At 41.0% G+C, this 16302-nt stretch overlaps 1 protein-coding gene across 13 annotated transcripts in view; it reads right to left on the bottom strand.

Annotated features, from left to right (window-relative positions):
- The window catches only part of SLC22A15 (solute carrier family 22 member 15), an 80825-nt gene that overhangs the window by 40652 nt on the left and 23871 nt on the right, over positions 1-16302 (bottom strand). For all 13 annotated transcript variants that reach the window (XR_009700364.1, XR_009700365.1, XR_009700366.1 and 10 more), the window contains exons 3-4: positions 1011-1143; positions 211-375 (exon numbers count right to left, since the gene is read on the bottom strand). Coding sequence is in view for 10 of the 13 variants with exons in the window: in XM_061183639.1 (XP_061039622.1) it covers positions 211-375; positions 1011-1143 (298 nt within the window). In the remaining 3 variants the exon portion in view is untranslated. The remainder of the gene's footprint in view (positions 1-210; positions 376-1010; positions 1144-16302) is intronic.

Below are 16302 nucleotides of genomic sequence, written 5' to 3' on the forward strand. Positions count from 1 at the left end.
CCCCATGGGAGACTATCTAGAGAGGAATACAAATAAAATGACTAATGACTCGTTCAAGGTCATATAGAACAAACTCAGGAAAGCAAATCTAATAGTTGGATAGAGCACCTCAAGTCCGAGTGCATTTTTAGACGCGATGGTTGAACTGGTTCCTATCAAGTTGTCTGGAGCAGCTCCCCATCCCCATGTCTGCATGGACTGAAGCAGTACCTGCGAGTGCCCAGTAGGCGGTGCCCACACATTCGTTCAGCAGGACAAAGGCCACCAGCGACATCCCTCCATTCATCACGCCCACCAGGAAGCGAGTTATTGCAAAGAACTCATACGAGGGGGAAAACCCATTTGCGATAGCAAATAAGATGTCAAGAGCAAAACCTAGAAAGAGAAGAACACTATTCAATAATCCAGAGGCAAAACAGCATTTGATGAACGTAATGTATTATATTCATTAGTTTGTAAAGATAAATCTTTGTGAATTTAAATTTTCTGAGCTATGTTATTTTTTTAAAATAGTTTCTCTTAAAGACTATCAAGAAAAACTGAGGTTTTCTTTGTTACAAGTTGATTTCTGTCATGCGCAGTTTTCAATTATTAACAATAATGCTGGAAACAGAAATCTTAGCTCGTACTCAGCTTGTCAAGAGGACTATGCTGAGTCCTATAGAGCTCATCTGAAATGAATCAGCACACAAGATATAAGGAAATGGATCTAGTAGACTGCCTCAATCTTTGTTCTCCTTAGAAACATGGCATGAATTAGAATCCAGGGATGGTAGAATTCGCCACCATGAAAAGCTTACAGTGCAAATATCTGGCCTTCCTCGGGTATGCTGGTCACTTTAAAATGCTTGGCCAGAATCAACTCAGCCTCTTGCCAGTGAAATAAAAATCAGTTCTGGGTCCACATGGCAATTCCCTGAGAACCTTAAGGAAATGGTCCCCTTATTATTTCCCTGGGAACCTTAGGGAAATAACTCCTCTTATTCAGTCCATGAACATTAAGAGATTACCTGTGAGATAGATTTTTTTCCTTCCGAACCGATCTGAGAGCTGACCAAAAGAGATAACTCCCACAAACACACCACTGAAGAAAAAAGAGCTTGCTGCACTCACTTTGTAAGATCTGTTGGCAATTAAAAACCACTAGAGAAAGAAAAAAACAAAAGGCAGACATTTAGGTCACAGAAAAGATGGATGGATGGAGTTAGCTATTAAAAAAACCAAATGAACAACAAAAACTTGAATACTGGAACTTCTCCACTGCATTACCACTATTAACGGGAATTCAGTAGAACATCCATCCAGGACAACACCCAAGGAGCTTCTGTCTTCAGGAACCCCCGAAATCATTATTATAAAGTGCTCCCACAATAGTCTATAAACATCTTGTTCCAGCACTGAGCACAGTATGTAATAGCTAATTACTTACTCATCTGTTGGTCACGTCTTTCATCCTAAGTCCCTGTGTTTCTAGACAGGAGGAGCCGTATCCCATTAATTTCCATTTCTCTGACACCTAACATTTTACACGACATATATGAGGCAAAAAATGAACGGCCCTTTTCTCCAATAAATTAATGGGTTTAAAATCTCTTGAGTACTTTCCTTGAAAAATTAAACATACAATTACCTTATGATCCAGTGATTCCACTTCAGAGTATATACACAAAAGAACTGAAAGCAGGGATTCACAGATTTTGTACACTAAGGTTCATAGCAGCATTAGTCACAATACCCAAAAGGTGTAAGGAACCCAAATGTCCATTCATTGATGAACGGATAAACAAAATGTGGTATATACATCTAATGGAATATTATACAGCCTTAAAAAGGAATGAAATTCTGGAAAGCTACAACATGAATGAACCTTGACCTTACGCTAAGTGAAATAAGCAGACAAAAAGGGAAAATATTGTATGATTCCAATTATGAGTGTGATATTGTAATTTACAATAAGCAACATATATTTGGTTTTTATCCATTGTTCCTGGAACACAGCTCCTGAAATCCTCGTAATTTCCTATGTAAGAACCACAGGGATATCTTTTTTTTATAATATTTAGATTTTTTCCCAGGTCCTGGAAAAGCTTCAGAGCAATAAAGGTAAAATGGGTGTCTTTTGTTATTTATAACAAGCCCCTTGCAACCACACTGAGCTTATGTTAATGAGGTGACTTTTGGAAAGCCCCTTAGATGGGGGCTGGTTGTCAGGGGAACCAACCGTGTGAATAGAGGGCTGGGATTTCAGCCCTACCCTCTAGGCCTCTGAGTAGAGGAGAGTGACTGGAGGTTGAATCAACTGCCTGCGGCCAGTGGGTTAATAAATCATGCCTTCGTAATGAGGCCGCCATAAAAATTCAAAGGGAAGGGGTTTGGAGAGCTTCTGGGTTAGTGAACGTGTGCAGGTGCTGGGAGGGTGGTCAGCTCAGAGAGGGCATGGAAGCTCTGTGTCCCTTCCATCCTTCCATACCTTGCCCTGTGCATCTCTTCCATCTGGCTATTCCTGAGTTATATCTTTGTATAATAAACCAGTGATCTAGTAAGTAAAATGTTTTCTTGAGTTCTGTGAGCTGCCCTAGCAAATTAATCTAACTGAAGGAGGAGGCCGTAGGACCCTCTGATTTATAGTCAGTTGATCAGAAGCATGGGAAGCAGCCTGAACGTGTGATTGGTGTCTGAAGGGGGTGGCAGGGGCGGTCCTGTGGGACTGAACCCTAACCTGTGGGATCTGACGCTAACTCCAGGGAGATGGTGTCAGAACTGAACTGAACTGCAGGGACACCCAGCCGCTGTGGCAGAACGGCTTGATGTGGGAACCTCCCCCCCCCTCCACACACACACACACTCCCACCCACCCACATTTGGCGGCAGAAGTATCTGAAGGGAAGCAGTTGCCGGTAGAGGAGAAACCAGAGGAGTGTTTTTCCTTTACCTGGAGTAGTCACATCCACAGACACAGAAAGTAGCATAGTGGTTACCAGGGGCTGTGAGAGTGAGGAGTTACTGGTTAATGAAGTTAGAGTTTCAGTTCGGGATAGCGACAAAGTTGTAGAGATGGACAGTGGTGATGGTTGCACAAAGATGCAAATGTACTTAATGCCCCTGTACTGTATACTTTAAAATGATACATTTTATGTTATGCATATTTTACCACAATAAAAAATAATCCCTTGAGCACTATTACCTTCTATTTTAGGAAAACTTATAAACTCAAAGAGAAAGTAATCATCCTCTGCTTAAAATGTCATTATCTAAAGCCCTGCCTAGTGATGTGCTACTGTGATCTTTGGTTATAAAGGTAAAAGTCAACCTGTGTCTCAGAGGTGACCTCAGAGAACCAAGAGAATGCTCGTCTCTCCCCTCCACAGCCCCCTTCCTAGGCTCAGTAAAGACAGGTTTAAGAAAGCCCCTTCTCGAAAACTCACATGGAGACACCCCTTAGTTGTCCCTTCTCTGTCTTTCAGACCACTCCTGTCCCACACTTTGACAACCAGTCATCATGGCCCAAAGCACATCTAACTTCTCTCCTTCTCTTGTATTTCCTGTAAGACAAGATTGATAAAGATCTTGACAAGACAGCTTCTGTACATCTTTATGCAACAACAACACACACACAAATTTAGGCACTGGAAAGTAAACAAGAATAATGCCCCTCACTGATGCTGTGCTTTACTTCTAAGTTCTTCTGTCCTTCACATGCGGTTTTTAACAAGATTAACTAACTGGTTTTCCTAGCTCTTCATGGATTAGAAATAGTAGTCTAGTGTGACACTGCCCTTAGAAATAGTAATCAGGCAGTTACCGCTCTTGGTGGCAGTCATAATTTAAATAAGAGAGTGATGGAAGCAATATGATTAAAAAAACTGAACTACATTCCAGGCTTTTTTCATTCTGGTATTCAATAAATAGTTGATTAGTTTCTACTAGAGGTTAATAACTATTCTAAACACTGGGAATACAGATGCGAACGATCTAGACTTGGTCCCTGCCCTCATGGAGTATACGTTCCAGTAGCGTAAGCTAGACATTAAACAGGTAAACACAGAGGGAGAGACTGGGAGGAAACCTCTTTAAATAAGGTACTCAGGGAAGCCTTCTCTGGGGAGGTGACACTTGTGACCTGAATGATGAGAGAGTGACCAACCCTGAAAAGCTGTTTGGAGAACATGAGGATAACTGCAACGGCCCTAAGGCGAAGACACATCAGGGCGCCTCTCATGGGGGTGGCATGAAATGAGGCCAGAGAGGTGGGTAGGCATCAGGTCACGCAGGGCCCTGAGCCACGGTAAGGAGCTAGGATTTTATTCCAGTGCAAAGGGAAAACACTGAATTACTGTATTTATGTCTCTAAAGATCAGCCTGGGCCACACTTAGAGAATGCATTACAACAGGGAAAAGTGGGAGCAGGGAGGCTACTGCAATAGTTCAGGAGATAATGGGGGCTTGGACTAGGATGAAAGCAATGGTGATGGGATTACATGAATTACGTGAACGTGGGATGCATCTTGAAGGTGGAACTAGCAGGACTTGCTGACGAATGAGATGTGGAGCGGGGAGGAGAGAAAGGGAGAGTCAGGATTTAACCTAAGCTTTTAACTTCAGCCATTCAGGGAATGGTGATGACATTTACTGAGATGGAGGAGGCTGCAAAGGGATATCAGGTATGTGGTGGTAAAGTTAAGAGTTCTGTTTAGACACGTGGAGGTTGAGATGCCTAAAAAACACCCAAGTGGAAATGCCAAGCAAGCATTTGGACGTGGGTCTTGAGCTCGAGGGAGAGGACGTGAGGGCTTATGAACCTAGAGATATGGAAGAAGGCTTGGGACAGAGGCCCAGGACACTTCCACATTCAGAGGCTGAGTAGAAGAGAACCACCACAGAAAACTAACAAGCAGGGGTCAGAGAGAGAGCAAGAAAACAGGTGGGAGGGTGATGTGCTACAAATACTACAAAAGGAGATGTGATTCAGGGAGAAAGGGGTGGTCAAGTTATGTCAAATGCTGCTTTAGAGGTCAAGTTAAGATGAGGACAGAGATGTGCAGTTATATTTGGAAACAAAATGGACACTTAAAAAATACCAATTTCAGTAGAGTGCGAATGGCAGCCGGATTGGAGAAGGTTGAAGAATTGGATGAGCTTGAGGAACCGCAGGCAGCAGACGTGCACAGAATGGGTTCCATAGCTTTTGTTGTGAAGAAGAGCCAGGAAATGGGACAATATTTGGACAGGGAGGTGGGGTCAGAGATTATTGGCGTGTTTTTTAACATGTGTGTGCGTTGATGAGAACGATCCAGTAGAGAAGCTATCCTTGCAGGAGAAAAGTACTTGGAAAAGCAAGAAGGAAGGGGCTTGAGTGTACCAGGTAGAGAGGGTAGCCTTTCGTACAAGCAGGGAGGTTCCACTGTAAGTGGGAGGAAGGCAGAATGTGGGTTCAGAAGCAGGTAGTAAAGGAACCCTTGCTGGATTGCATCATTGCTTTTTCACTGAAATATCAAGTGAGGTCGACTGCTGAAGGGAGTGTAAGTGGAGGGGGAGCTAGAAGGAGGAAGAAGAAAGGCCCTTCTCAGAATGGGACATGGCCCATTCACAGGAAACGTCACACGACGGCCATACCGAATGCACACTTGAGTTTTGTACTTATCCATGTCGTGAGAAGAAGGTGGGGAGCTGGGGGGTTCCCAGGAGTATTCCACAGGGAGAGAGGTACCAGGAAGTTGCAGGGATTTGCAAAGGAGTGTTTATTATAATAACAAAATACATGCTGGTTAAGGAGAAAAGGAAGACATAGGAGGATGGTAGGTAGTGAAATAATGTCACCATCAGGAAATCCCCCTATTTCTTTAACTCCTCTGTACTTTCCATTCTTGCCCTTTTTGAAATTTGGTTGTCCCCAGAGGAAATCACTCACTGAACCAGAACCCTCTCAACTGGAGGCTGTTTTTCCTTTTACACCCATGGACCTGAGAACCTGAGATGGGAGCAGATAGCCAAACTTCAAAATTGTCAGCTCGTGTGAAGATCAGATCATTAGACTGTGTAACCTACTACCTTTCTGGGGCAGAGAATCTAGCCCGTTTGGAAATAGCCACTCTTCCTTTCTTCCGTAGGAAGAGAATGTTTAGCTGGGCATAAATTTCCCAATATCCCTGACAATTAGGACGGCCACGTTATCAAGTTCTGCACAATGAATGTAAGCAGAAGCATCACGTGGCAGCTTCCAGGAACTGGTCTTAAGAGACGGCTGATCAGCCCTTTTCCCCTTCTTTATTTCTACTACCCTACTGCTTAGAATGTCCATTTGAAAGCTGGAGCTCTAAAAAAATAAAAGCAGAGTTACCATATGATCCTGCAATCCCACTCCTGGGCATATATCCGGAGAAAACCATAATTTGAAAAGATACATGCACCCCTATGTTCACAGCAGCACTATTTACAATAGCCAAGACATGGAGGCAACCTAAATGTCCACTGACAGATGAATGGATAAAGAAGATGTGGTATATAAATACAATGGAATACTACTCAACCATAAAAAAGAATGAAATAATGCCACTTGTAGCAACATGGATGGACCTAGAGATTATAATACTAAGTGAAGTAAGTCAAACAGAGAAAGACAAATACCATATGATATCACTTATACGTGTAATCTGAAAAAGAAAAGATGCAAATGAACTTATTTACAAAACAGAAATAGACCCACAGACATAGAAAACAAACCTCTGGTTACCAAGGGGGAAGGCAGGGGATAAATTAGGAGGATAAGATTAACATATACACACTACTATATATAAAATAGATAACCAACAAGGACCTACTGTATAGCACAGGGAACTCTACTCAATATTTTGTTATAACTATAAGGGAAAAGAATCTGAAAAAGAATATTTATATATATATGTATATGTAAAACTGAATCACTCTGCTGTACACTTGAAACTAACACGACATTGTAAATCAACTATAATTTTAAAGAATTAAGGGGCTTCCCTGGTGGCGCAGTGGTTGAGAATCTGCCTGCCAATGCAGGGCACACGGGTTTGAGCCCTGGTCTGGGAAGATCCCACATGCCGCGGAGCAACTAGGTCCGTGAGCCACAATTACTGAGCCTGCACGTCTGGAGCCTGCGCGCCGCAACAAGAGAGGCCGCGATAGTGAGAGGCCCGCGCACCACGATGAAGAGTGGCCCCCACTTGCCGCAGCTAGAGAAAGCCCTCGCACAGAAACGAAGACCCAACACAGCCATAAATAAATAAATAAATAAATAAACCCAAAAGTTAAAAATGTGAATTCATACTCAGATTTAAGTATTGGGATATTATCTTAAAAAATAAAAAGATAATGTATGAAAAAAGAAAAAGAAAAAGAAAAAAAGCTGGAGCTCTACCTGAGGCCATGATGAAGAGGGTCACTTGTTAGTGATAGTGAAGTCAAAGGCTGGGTCCCTGACAACACTGCGGTACAGCCCAGGCACTGCATATGTTTTTAAGTTCTCTAGATGATTCTCATAGGCAATCAGGTTAAGAATTCCTGCCCTGGACCTTGTCATCCTCAACAACAGCATCACCTCTAAAATCTTGATTTTGAACAGCCCACTCATCATTCCCTAGACTTCCACCCACTTCTTCCAGTACCCCCACTCCAAACATTCTTCAACCTCTTCAAGGCCTCCAGTTACCAAACACTATAGGAAGTATGGTCTGAGTCATCAAAAAAGCTTAAGTCATATTAAGAAGCCCTGATTTAAGGATCTGTAAAGGAAATGGTAAAATACATTTTAAAGTTTCACATAAAATGATTAAAAGAGGTTTGGAATTTGAAGGAGAAATTCTGTTTTGTGAAAAATTAACTTATTTTGGATGTATGGATAGTTCTGTGATAGAATTTTCAACTTACAAGGAATGCATATGAGGATATTTTTCCAGGTTGAAAAATGAATCAAATATTAAATATTAGGTTGGCCTAGAGAAGACAGGGCTGCATTTGTCACAGGGTTATATCCCTTCTCTTACAAGGGCCAATAAAAAATAAGTACAATTAGGCCTTGTTAACACCCTGGAGTTCAAATACTTGCTTTTATGTTTTTCATATTCTTAGCGTTTGTTTTGGTGCTTTCATGCCTTTAAAATCTGGCCTGCAAGTTTAGCTTTGACTATCCTGCACCTCAATTCTGCTGGTCTGTTTACATGGCCAAGAGGTTCAGGCTCACACTGATTGGTTTTGTGTTTAATCAATAAGGAGAGGCCAACGTGGCTGCTCCATCATCAACTATCCCGTGAACCACATTTGCAGAACTTCTCAAACTCATCAAAAAGGCTGTAATACTATCCTTCTAGCAACTGGATAACTATCAACTTGGATGGCAATTTTAGGAAGACATAGCCCAAGGAATGTTTGACCAGCAAATTTCAAATTCTAATTCTTAGGCTGCCAGTTCTAAGTGTCAAAGTAATTTCTAGTAGTTTTTCTTCAGGTCAATGCTGGCTGGGCTAATGCATCTTCTTACTTCTTCTGGAATACATGCAGAACTGATAGAAAAATTGAAAAGCACTGCCAGATTTTAAAAAAGCAAATTAGAGAATGTGAAAAATGGAACCCAGGAGATCTCACTGACCGATGTAGGTGAACGGGGGATGGCTGACTCAGGAATGCCAAGTCAAGCACTTACGACAATGTGTTTACAATCCACTTTCCACATTCCCCGTGCCCTAATATTGAGCAATTTTGGTTTAAATGTTTTGTCTCGTTTTCAATATTAAAAACTTTCCAAATATAGTTTACATACTTATCACATACCTATTATATGATCTAAAGAGTTTCATTTCATCAAAGCTCAGACAAAATATATCAATAATACACTAGGAGAGTGACCCTTACAGTATTTGAGAAAATGTATTGGGGGATGACCTATTTTTACAGTTTTAGAAAGAGGTCACCCACCAGGCTAGACTCAATTACTAGGTTATTTTCATGTCCCTTTGGTCAATACTTAGTAACAAGGTAAAACCCAAACCAGGATACCACCAGGATACCAGAAGTTAAACTATAAGAAACCTAAATATGATGACTGTGACATTCTTGAAAAATGTGTTCTTTATGAGGCTTTACATTTTAAAAATCATAAATTTATAAGTCACTCAAACCCTTAATTGGCTAGAGATTAGAGTGATGACTCTCCTATTATTTTTCGTGACAAGCCAAATTCTAAAGCTGCAGAATGTTCCTTTTTATACTATTTCACTTCAAATTGAAAAATCACTTGCAAATTGAAAAAGCAGGAAATCTACTTTTCTTTTCCCATACATTAACAGAAAAGGAAGAATATAAAGACAAAATATTTTCCATGCCTCCGTTTGACCTAGCTATAGCTAAATCTATTTGTGTTTCATAACCAACATCTGTATTTTTGTTCATATGCTTACCACAATCGCTATATTGAGTTCTTAAGTTCATTTATCATACTGTATTTTCAAAAAGGATATAAGGAGCCTAGCGTTAAAAGCACGGGTACAATCATTCACTCATCTAAAGAAAGCAGACCTGAGAGAAAATCGGGTACAACCGGGGATAGACACCAAGAGCAGGTGCCTTGAAAAGAAAAGATGAAAGGAACATAAATATGGCAAATATGGGTTTGAGTACAGAGCCAGGTGCCATGCCAGGCCTTCCAGCTCTTAAAGAGGGAAAAAAGGCAGGCAAGCAGAAGCGAAGAGTTGAGACAGTAACTATTGACCGGGTATTAAGGAAGCATCTGGGAGGTTTTTTGTTTAATATTAGGATTCCTACTGCTTAGAGGCTAAGAATAAATGGCATCTCTCAAAAAGGGATAAAGTATTGGTGTATGTCAAGAAAAGTTGCTCTAACTATAATATATAGAAGGCATAAACAGCAAGCTCCTACTGTATAGCAGAGGAAACTATATTCAATATCCTGTGATAAACCATAATGGAAAAGAACATGAAAAAGAAGGTATATATATATGTATAATTGACTTACTTTGCTGTACAGCAGAAATTAACACAACACTGTAAATCAACTATACTTCAAGAAAATAAATTAAAAAAAAAAAAAAGAAAAGTTCCTCTAGCTGCAATTCAGAGAATGGAAGAGTTTAACTGTAAGCATTGGTGTGGGAAGACCTGTCAAGGTTATTACAGTGATCCAGGCCAGCTGGACAAGGTGGAGACCTCAGAGAACAGAACAGATTCAAGCCGGATATACTAAGGCTGACTCATCCATGAGCAGGTATTATCTGACACCACTAGTATGGACTAGATCAACCACAGATTGAGTGAAGCTTGAGATAAGTTTTAAAGGTGGTAACAAAATATGTTTGAAGCATCTCCCTTGAAATCATCAAACCTTAAGCTTTAAGGAACTGTCACAAATCAAATCATTTTTTCTGACACGGCAGAAATATAATTTGAAAAAATTAATTATTGCTTTAAAATGGATTGCATGCTTATACAATCCTAAAAATAAAATTAACATCTGAGTAATAAAAATATATATCAAAGATGTGTCACAGACATGTAGATCAATGGAACAGAATAGAGAGCCCAGAAATAAACCCATGCATATATGGTCAATTAATTTACAAAAAAAGAACCGAGCATATACAATGGGGAAAGGACGGTCTCTTCAATAAATGGTGTTGAGAAAACCAGATGCAGAAGAACGAAACTGGACCCCTATCTTACACCATACACAAAGATTAAAAAAAAAAATCCAAGACTTGAGGGTAAGACCTGAAACCATAAACCTCCTAGAAGAAAACATAGGTGGTAATAAGTTCCTGGACATTAGTCTTGGAGATAAGTTTTTGGATTTTGACACCAAAAGTAAAGGCAACCAAAGTAAAAATAAACAAGTGGGACTATATCAAACTGAAAAGCTTCTGCAAAGGAAACCATCAACAAAATGAAAAAGCAACCTACTGAACAGGAGAAAATATCTGCAAATCATATATCTAATAAAGGGTTAATACCCAAAATATATGAAGAACTCATACAATCCAATAGCAAAACCCCCAAACAATCCGATTAAAAATTGGGCAGAGGATCTGATTAGACATTTTTCCAAAGAAGATATACAGATGGCCAATAGGTACATGAAAAGGTGCTCAACATCACTAATCATCAGGGAAATGCATATCAAAGCCACAATGAGATATACCTGCTAGAATGGCTATTATCAAAAAGATAAGAAACAACAAGGGTTGGTGAGGATGTGGAGAAAAGGGAACCCATGCGGACTGTCGGTGGGAATGTAAATTGGTTCAACCACTGTGGAGAACAGTATGGTGGTTCCTCAAAAAATTAAAAATAGAACTACCATATGATCCAGCAATTCTACTTCTGAGTATTTATCCAAAGAAAATGAAAACACTAACTAGGAAAGACATATGCACCCCCATATTCATTGCAGCATTATTTACAATAGCCAAGATATGGAAACAACCTCATATTCATCAATAGATAAGTGGATAAAGAAAATGTTACATATACATGTGAATATTATTCAGCTACGAGAAAGAAGGAAATTCTGATATTTGCAACAATATGAATGGGACTTGAGAGCATTACGCTAAGCGAAATAAGTCAGACAGAGAAAGACAGATAAACAAATACTGTATGATCTCATTTATATGTGGACTCTAAAAAAGAAAAAAAAAGCTCATAGATACAGAGAACAAATTGGTGGTTGCAGGGAGGGGCAGGGGAAGGGGCACAAAATGGGTGAAGATAGTCAAAAAGTTCAAACTTCCAGTTATAAAATAGGTAAGTCATGGGGAGACAATGTACAGCATGGTGCCTATAGTTAATACCATATTGCACATTTGAAAGTTGGTAGGAGAGTAGATCTTAAAAGTGCTCATCACAAGAAAAAAAATTTTGTAACTATGTATGGTGAGGGATGCAAGCTAGACTTATTGCGGTCTTTTCACAATATTAAAAATATTGAATTGTTATGTTGTACACCTGAAACTAGTATAATGTTGAACGTCAATTATATTTCAATTCAAAAAAGATATGTCAAATGGGAGTATGCCACTTCGAACCAAATAATTAATAACCATCCAACTTTCATATAATATTCTCCTCTAATCCAAAACAACCACCTTTTAAAATAGATATTTATTATTCCCATTTTATAGATGATACAAACTGCAGCTCAGACACAATCACACAATCACACAAGCAGTGGATTCTGGCCCTAACGCCAAGACATCTGCCTCAAAATCTTCTTTGAGCACCATATGTTTGAATTAGTTAAGTCTTAGAATTCTGGAGCTAACTAGTGATATAACAGTATATTTGAGCGTGTTAAACCACAAGCACAGAAATTACAATATTCTGGGTAAAGACTTTCTATTCTTTAGCATGTGTTCCATTCAGGAAGCTATGGAAAAAATCAACTGAATATTAGAAGAAATACTAGAAGTAAGAAGGTCCTTGTGGCTTAGGGTAACAGAACCAGGGGTAGGCAGAAAGGAGAGGGAAAAGAGAAAAGGAAGATGGCATGTCAAATATGAAGTGAAGGTTCTGTGGCCTGGGTGCTTGGGAAATGACAAGGAAAAGGCTGGGCATGAGGAGATGTGAATAATTAATTTTAAAATCAACTTCCAAGTTGGTTTTGTTTATTTATTTACTCATTTTTTGGAGTAGATTTAGTTCGTTCTACAGTGTATGCTTTAAATACAAATACTTAATAAAATTTCTAACTTTTAATTGACCTTTTTTTTTTAACATCTTTATTGGAGTATAATTGCTTTACAGTGGTGTGTTAATTGAACTTGTATCCTTTACTTACTGTCTATCTGACACCCTGGTGTAGCCACATGGACACAAACAAACCATCCCCAGGTTGCTTTCTTTTCTTTCCTCCACTGAATAGTCCTGTGCTGCCTTATCCTTCCCCACTGGCCTAGAACGCAGATTATAAGAGATGTTTCTTAAGTTGGTCATGAATATTAGGAAGACTTCTTTGGAGCAAGAAGGACCCTTAGACACACATCCAGCCTCTGCTCTGAGCAACTTCCCATTGGCTGTCAATGTCATGAATTTGTCTGTCTCTGCTTCAGTTTTCCCTTGTGACCTGAGCTGCCCATTTCTCCCCCCTACCCCGCCGTGCCCCCCCACTAATGTATGGTGACATTTCATGGAACAGGGGTTGAGAAACATACTATAACCAGAGACCTCTCTAATGGAAGGGGCGGTGCATGGTAAATAAAAGCCCTTTCCCCTAAGCGTTCTCAAGCGTGGGTCATTTCCCTCCCCCAAGGAGGTTGTGCCCTTCCCGTCTTCCTTGCTTTGGCCATCAGTAGGTGAATGATTCTGCATTAGCCACACATGAATAATGTAGGACCATGCCTTGCAGCCGCCCAGGGAGGGCACCGCTCCCCAAAGGAAAACAAACATTACTCACTCCACTTTTTCCGAGAAGCCTGCTACCTTACAGAAACTGACTACTCTTCCTACAGGCTGTGCCCCTGCCCCCCACGCCTGTCCCCAACCCCGCCTCATCCCCTAATGAGCTCCTATTCGCCCTTCCTCCTCCTGTGAAGTCCTGCCTGACTCAGGGAGCAGGGCTGACCACTCCGTCCTTTCTGCCTTCTCTTTCCTATTTTTGCTTCTGCTGTGATGTATGGTGAATTATATGTTTACTTGTCTCTTCCCCTATGATGCTGAGTTTCCTAAGGTCATATTTATATCCCAAGTGCTTACCTGGCAGTGCCAGCACAAATTAAATATTTGCTGAACTATCTATGCAATAAGAGTGAATGCTAGAGCCTTACAGCCATCTTCATATACACTATCTCAATGTCACGACTTCAAGCATCAAGTTGTAAGTTTACAGACACCCGGGAAACTATCTAGCTCGTCATCTTTTCCCTGGAGCCACTGAATGGCTTTCTCATAAAAGGGAATGTGAGGGAGATCTGGAATTTGAGGGGTTTTCCTTCCTCCTAGAGCCAATCTGACAAATGGAACACTTTAGTTTCATCTTTAGCCCTACATTAATGAGAAAGAAAGATAAGGAGAAACATAACTATGGCAGTTTTCTGGAAACATGGCTGAAAAAGCTGTAAAGGCAAAATCTGTGCCATTGCAACGTCTACTTCCCAATGCCCGAGTGATCGAAGCGGTGTGGCCCTGAAAGCACTTTCACTGGTCCACAGATACCCCACTAGAAGCACGGGGATCTCGCAGGGGTAAGAACTTTGCCACAGATGATACACAGAGTATCAGTGAGCCCGCAAGCCAGGCAGTGGCTGCAGCAGGTCGGAGAGGGGCACCCAAGCCCCCCAGCTGGCTGCTGTGTCTCTTCCAAAAGGCACACTCGCTCACGAGCCCAGAGGAGGTCACTAGTCCCAACTCAGCCTCCCCTGGAAGGTGGGACAGAACCCATGGCTACTCAGGGGTGTAGCCTGCCTGACCATAAAGAAAAACAAAGACTAAAGCAGCTTCCGCGGGCTGACCGGTGGGCCAATGAAAATGGGCAAAGAAGACTGGGCACGTGTTATTGATCGAGCTCCTTTTCGCCCAAAGTCCTGCTTTGATGAAAACTAAGTCAGACCACCAGCACCATAGCCCGAACCAGACTGACTCCCCGCGTGTCAGTATTTCAAGGCTGCAGGACTGGATCAGACAGCAGCTTTCCCCACATCCCTGCAGTGCATTCCCCAGCGCTCTGCACAACCGGTGCCCTGGTTACTGTTCTGAGAAAAATTCTGAATGGTTCTGGTGTCAATTCCAGCCAAACTTCAGCCCTCCACTGTTCTCTATGTCCCATAAAAATATTTACGGCTTCGTACAGGAAAATCTCCCTTCTATGTCAGAAGCCTCCTGTGATTAGGGAGTACTTGGACCGGGTAGTTCAGGAACAGTTTCACGGTGATTAACTAACTTGCTTCATTTCAATGTAGTTGTCACTCTGAATTACCACTTAATGGGTGAAGTGTGCAGCCTATAACAATCAGTAGTACAGGCGTAAGGAAGCAAGACATTAAAAAAAATTAGCCCCTAAAGCAATTATTGCAGTGAATTTTTCAAATAGTTTTAATACTCTGTCTTTTGACCCCAGGGTATGGCTTGGGGAAAATATATTAATCTCAAGATAATAATCAGTCAATTTCAGTTCTTCATTATCCACAATGATATTAAAGATTCCAACCTTACTCTTTTTGGTTGCAAACATTAATTAAGCATGATAATTGTGTGTCTCCATGATATTTGGTGCTTTCTGAATGAGTCAGAGCTCAGGGAATAATTTGAATACAGCAGACAGCAATTTGCTACATAAATTCACCCCAATGGCTATTAGCTCATTTTAAAGTAGTCAAGACTCCTAGATTAGAGGGTTTTTTTTTTTTGCATTAATACCAAGTTAATCACATCTACATAACCTTTTATTCACCCTTCCCCAAAACCCTCCATGAATAACTTCTGCAAGGCCTGACCTGAATGTAATAAGGTAGAGGGTAGGAGTTTTCAAATGTGTATTTTTAAGACAATCTCCTTAAACTATAGAGTTCTGTAGACTCTATCTTGATATTTATTTTCAGGAATTTAATATGAGAAGTCAACAAGACTTTATAATTTTTTTTTAATTCTCATATTATACCGAATAATTTCAATATGAAACATGTATTATCTACATACACAGACTGTATACTAAGGATATTTACCAACTAACTGGCAAAGTTTGAGTGCTGCTTTTAATATTACCACTTTGGAAATTTGAAGGAACAATTGAAAAACTAGAGCAGTAAGCAAAATTAAAGCAATGCTAAGCAATTAAGTGGAGGGTTTGGCTGGGGCTGCGCTCCGCCATAATAAAGGGGAACGCGACTGGGAGTGAGCGTAGAGAGTAGCGGCTCCTCAAGGACACTGGCTGAAGGGTGGCCGACGTGGCCATCCCTCCTGGCACCGCTGCCCCTCGATCATCATCTCAGTATTCTGCCCTCTGCTGCTGTTTCCCTGCTAACTCTTGTCACTCTGGTAGCGGCAGCAGGAAACCCGGACACCACCCATACCACCGGCTCCAAACCACTCCCGGACTTGGAACACCACCCGACTGGGGCTCTGATGTCCTAGGTGGAAGTGGAGTGGGTGAGCCTGCGTGGAACTCACACACTCTGAGCGCTGGAGATGAGGGCACACAGTGGGGGACACTTCATTTGTACCTCGAAATAAAATGACTTCAGGGAAGACATGAGATTCTGCACTAAAAATGCAAAGCAGACAAGCCCCGTGCTGGGTCTATGTGGACATACGCAAAGAGATGGGGTGACGCTAT

The sequence above is a fragment of the Eubalaena glacialis genome, chromosome 3, assembly GCF_028564815.1.
Source record: "Eubalaena glacialis isolate mEubGla1 chromosome 3, mEubGla1.1.hap2.+ XY, whole genome shotgun sequence".
NCBI classification, from domain to species: domain Eukaryota; kingdom Metazoa; phylum Chordata; class Mammalia; order Artiodactyla; family Balaenidae; genus Eubalaena; species Eubalaena glacialis.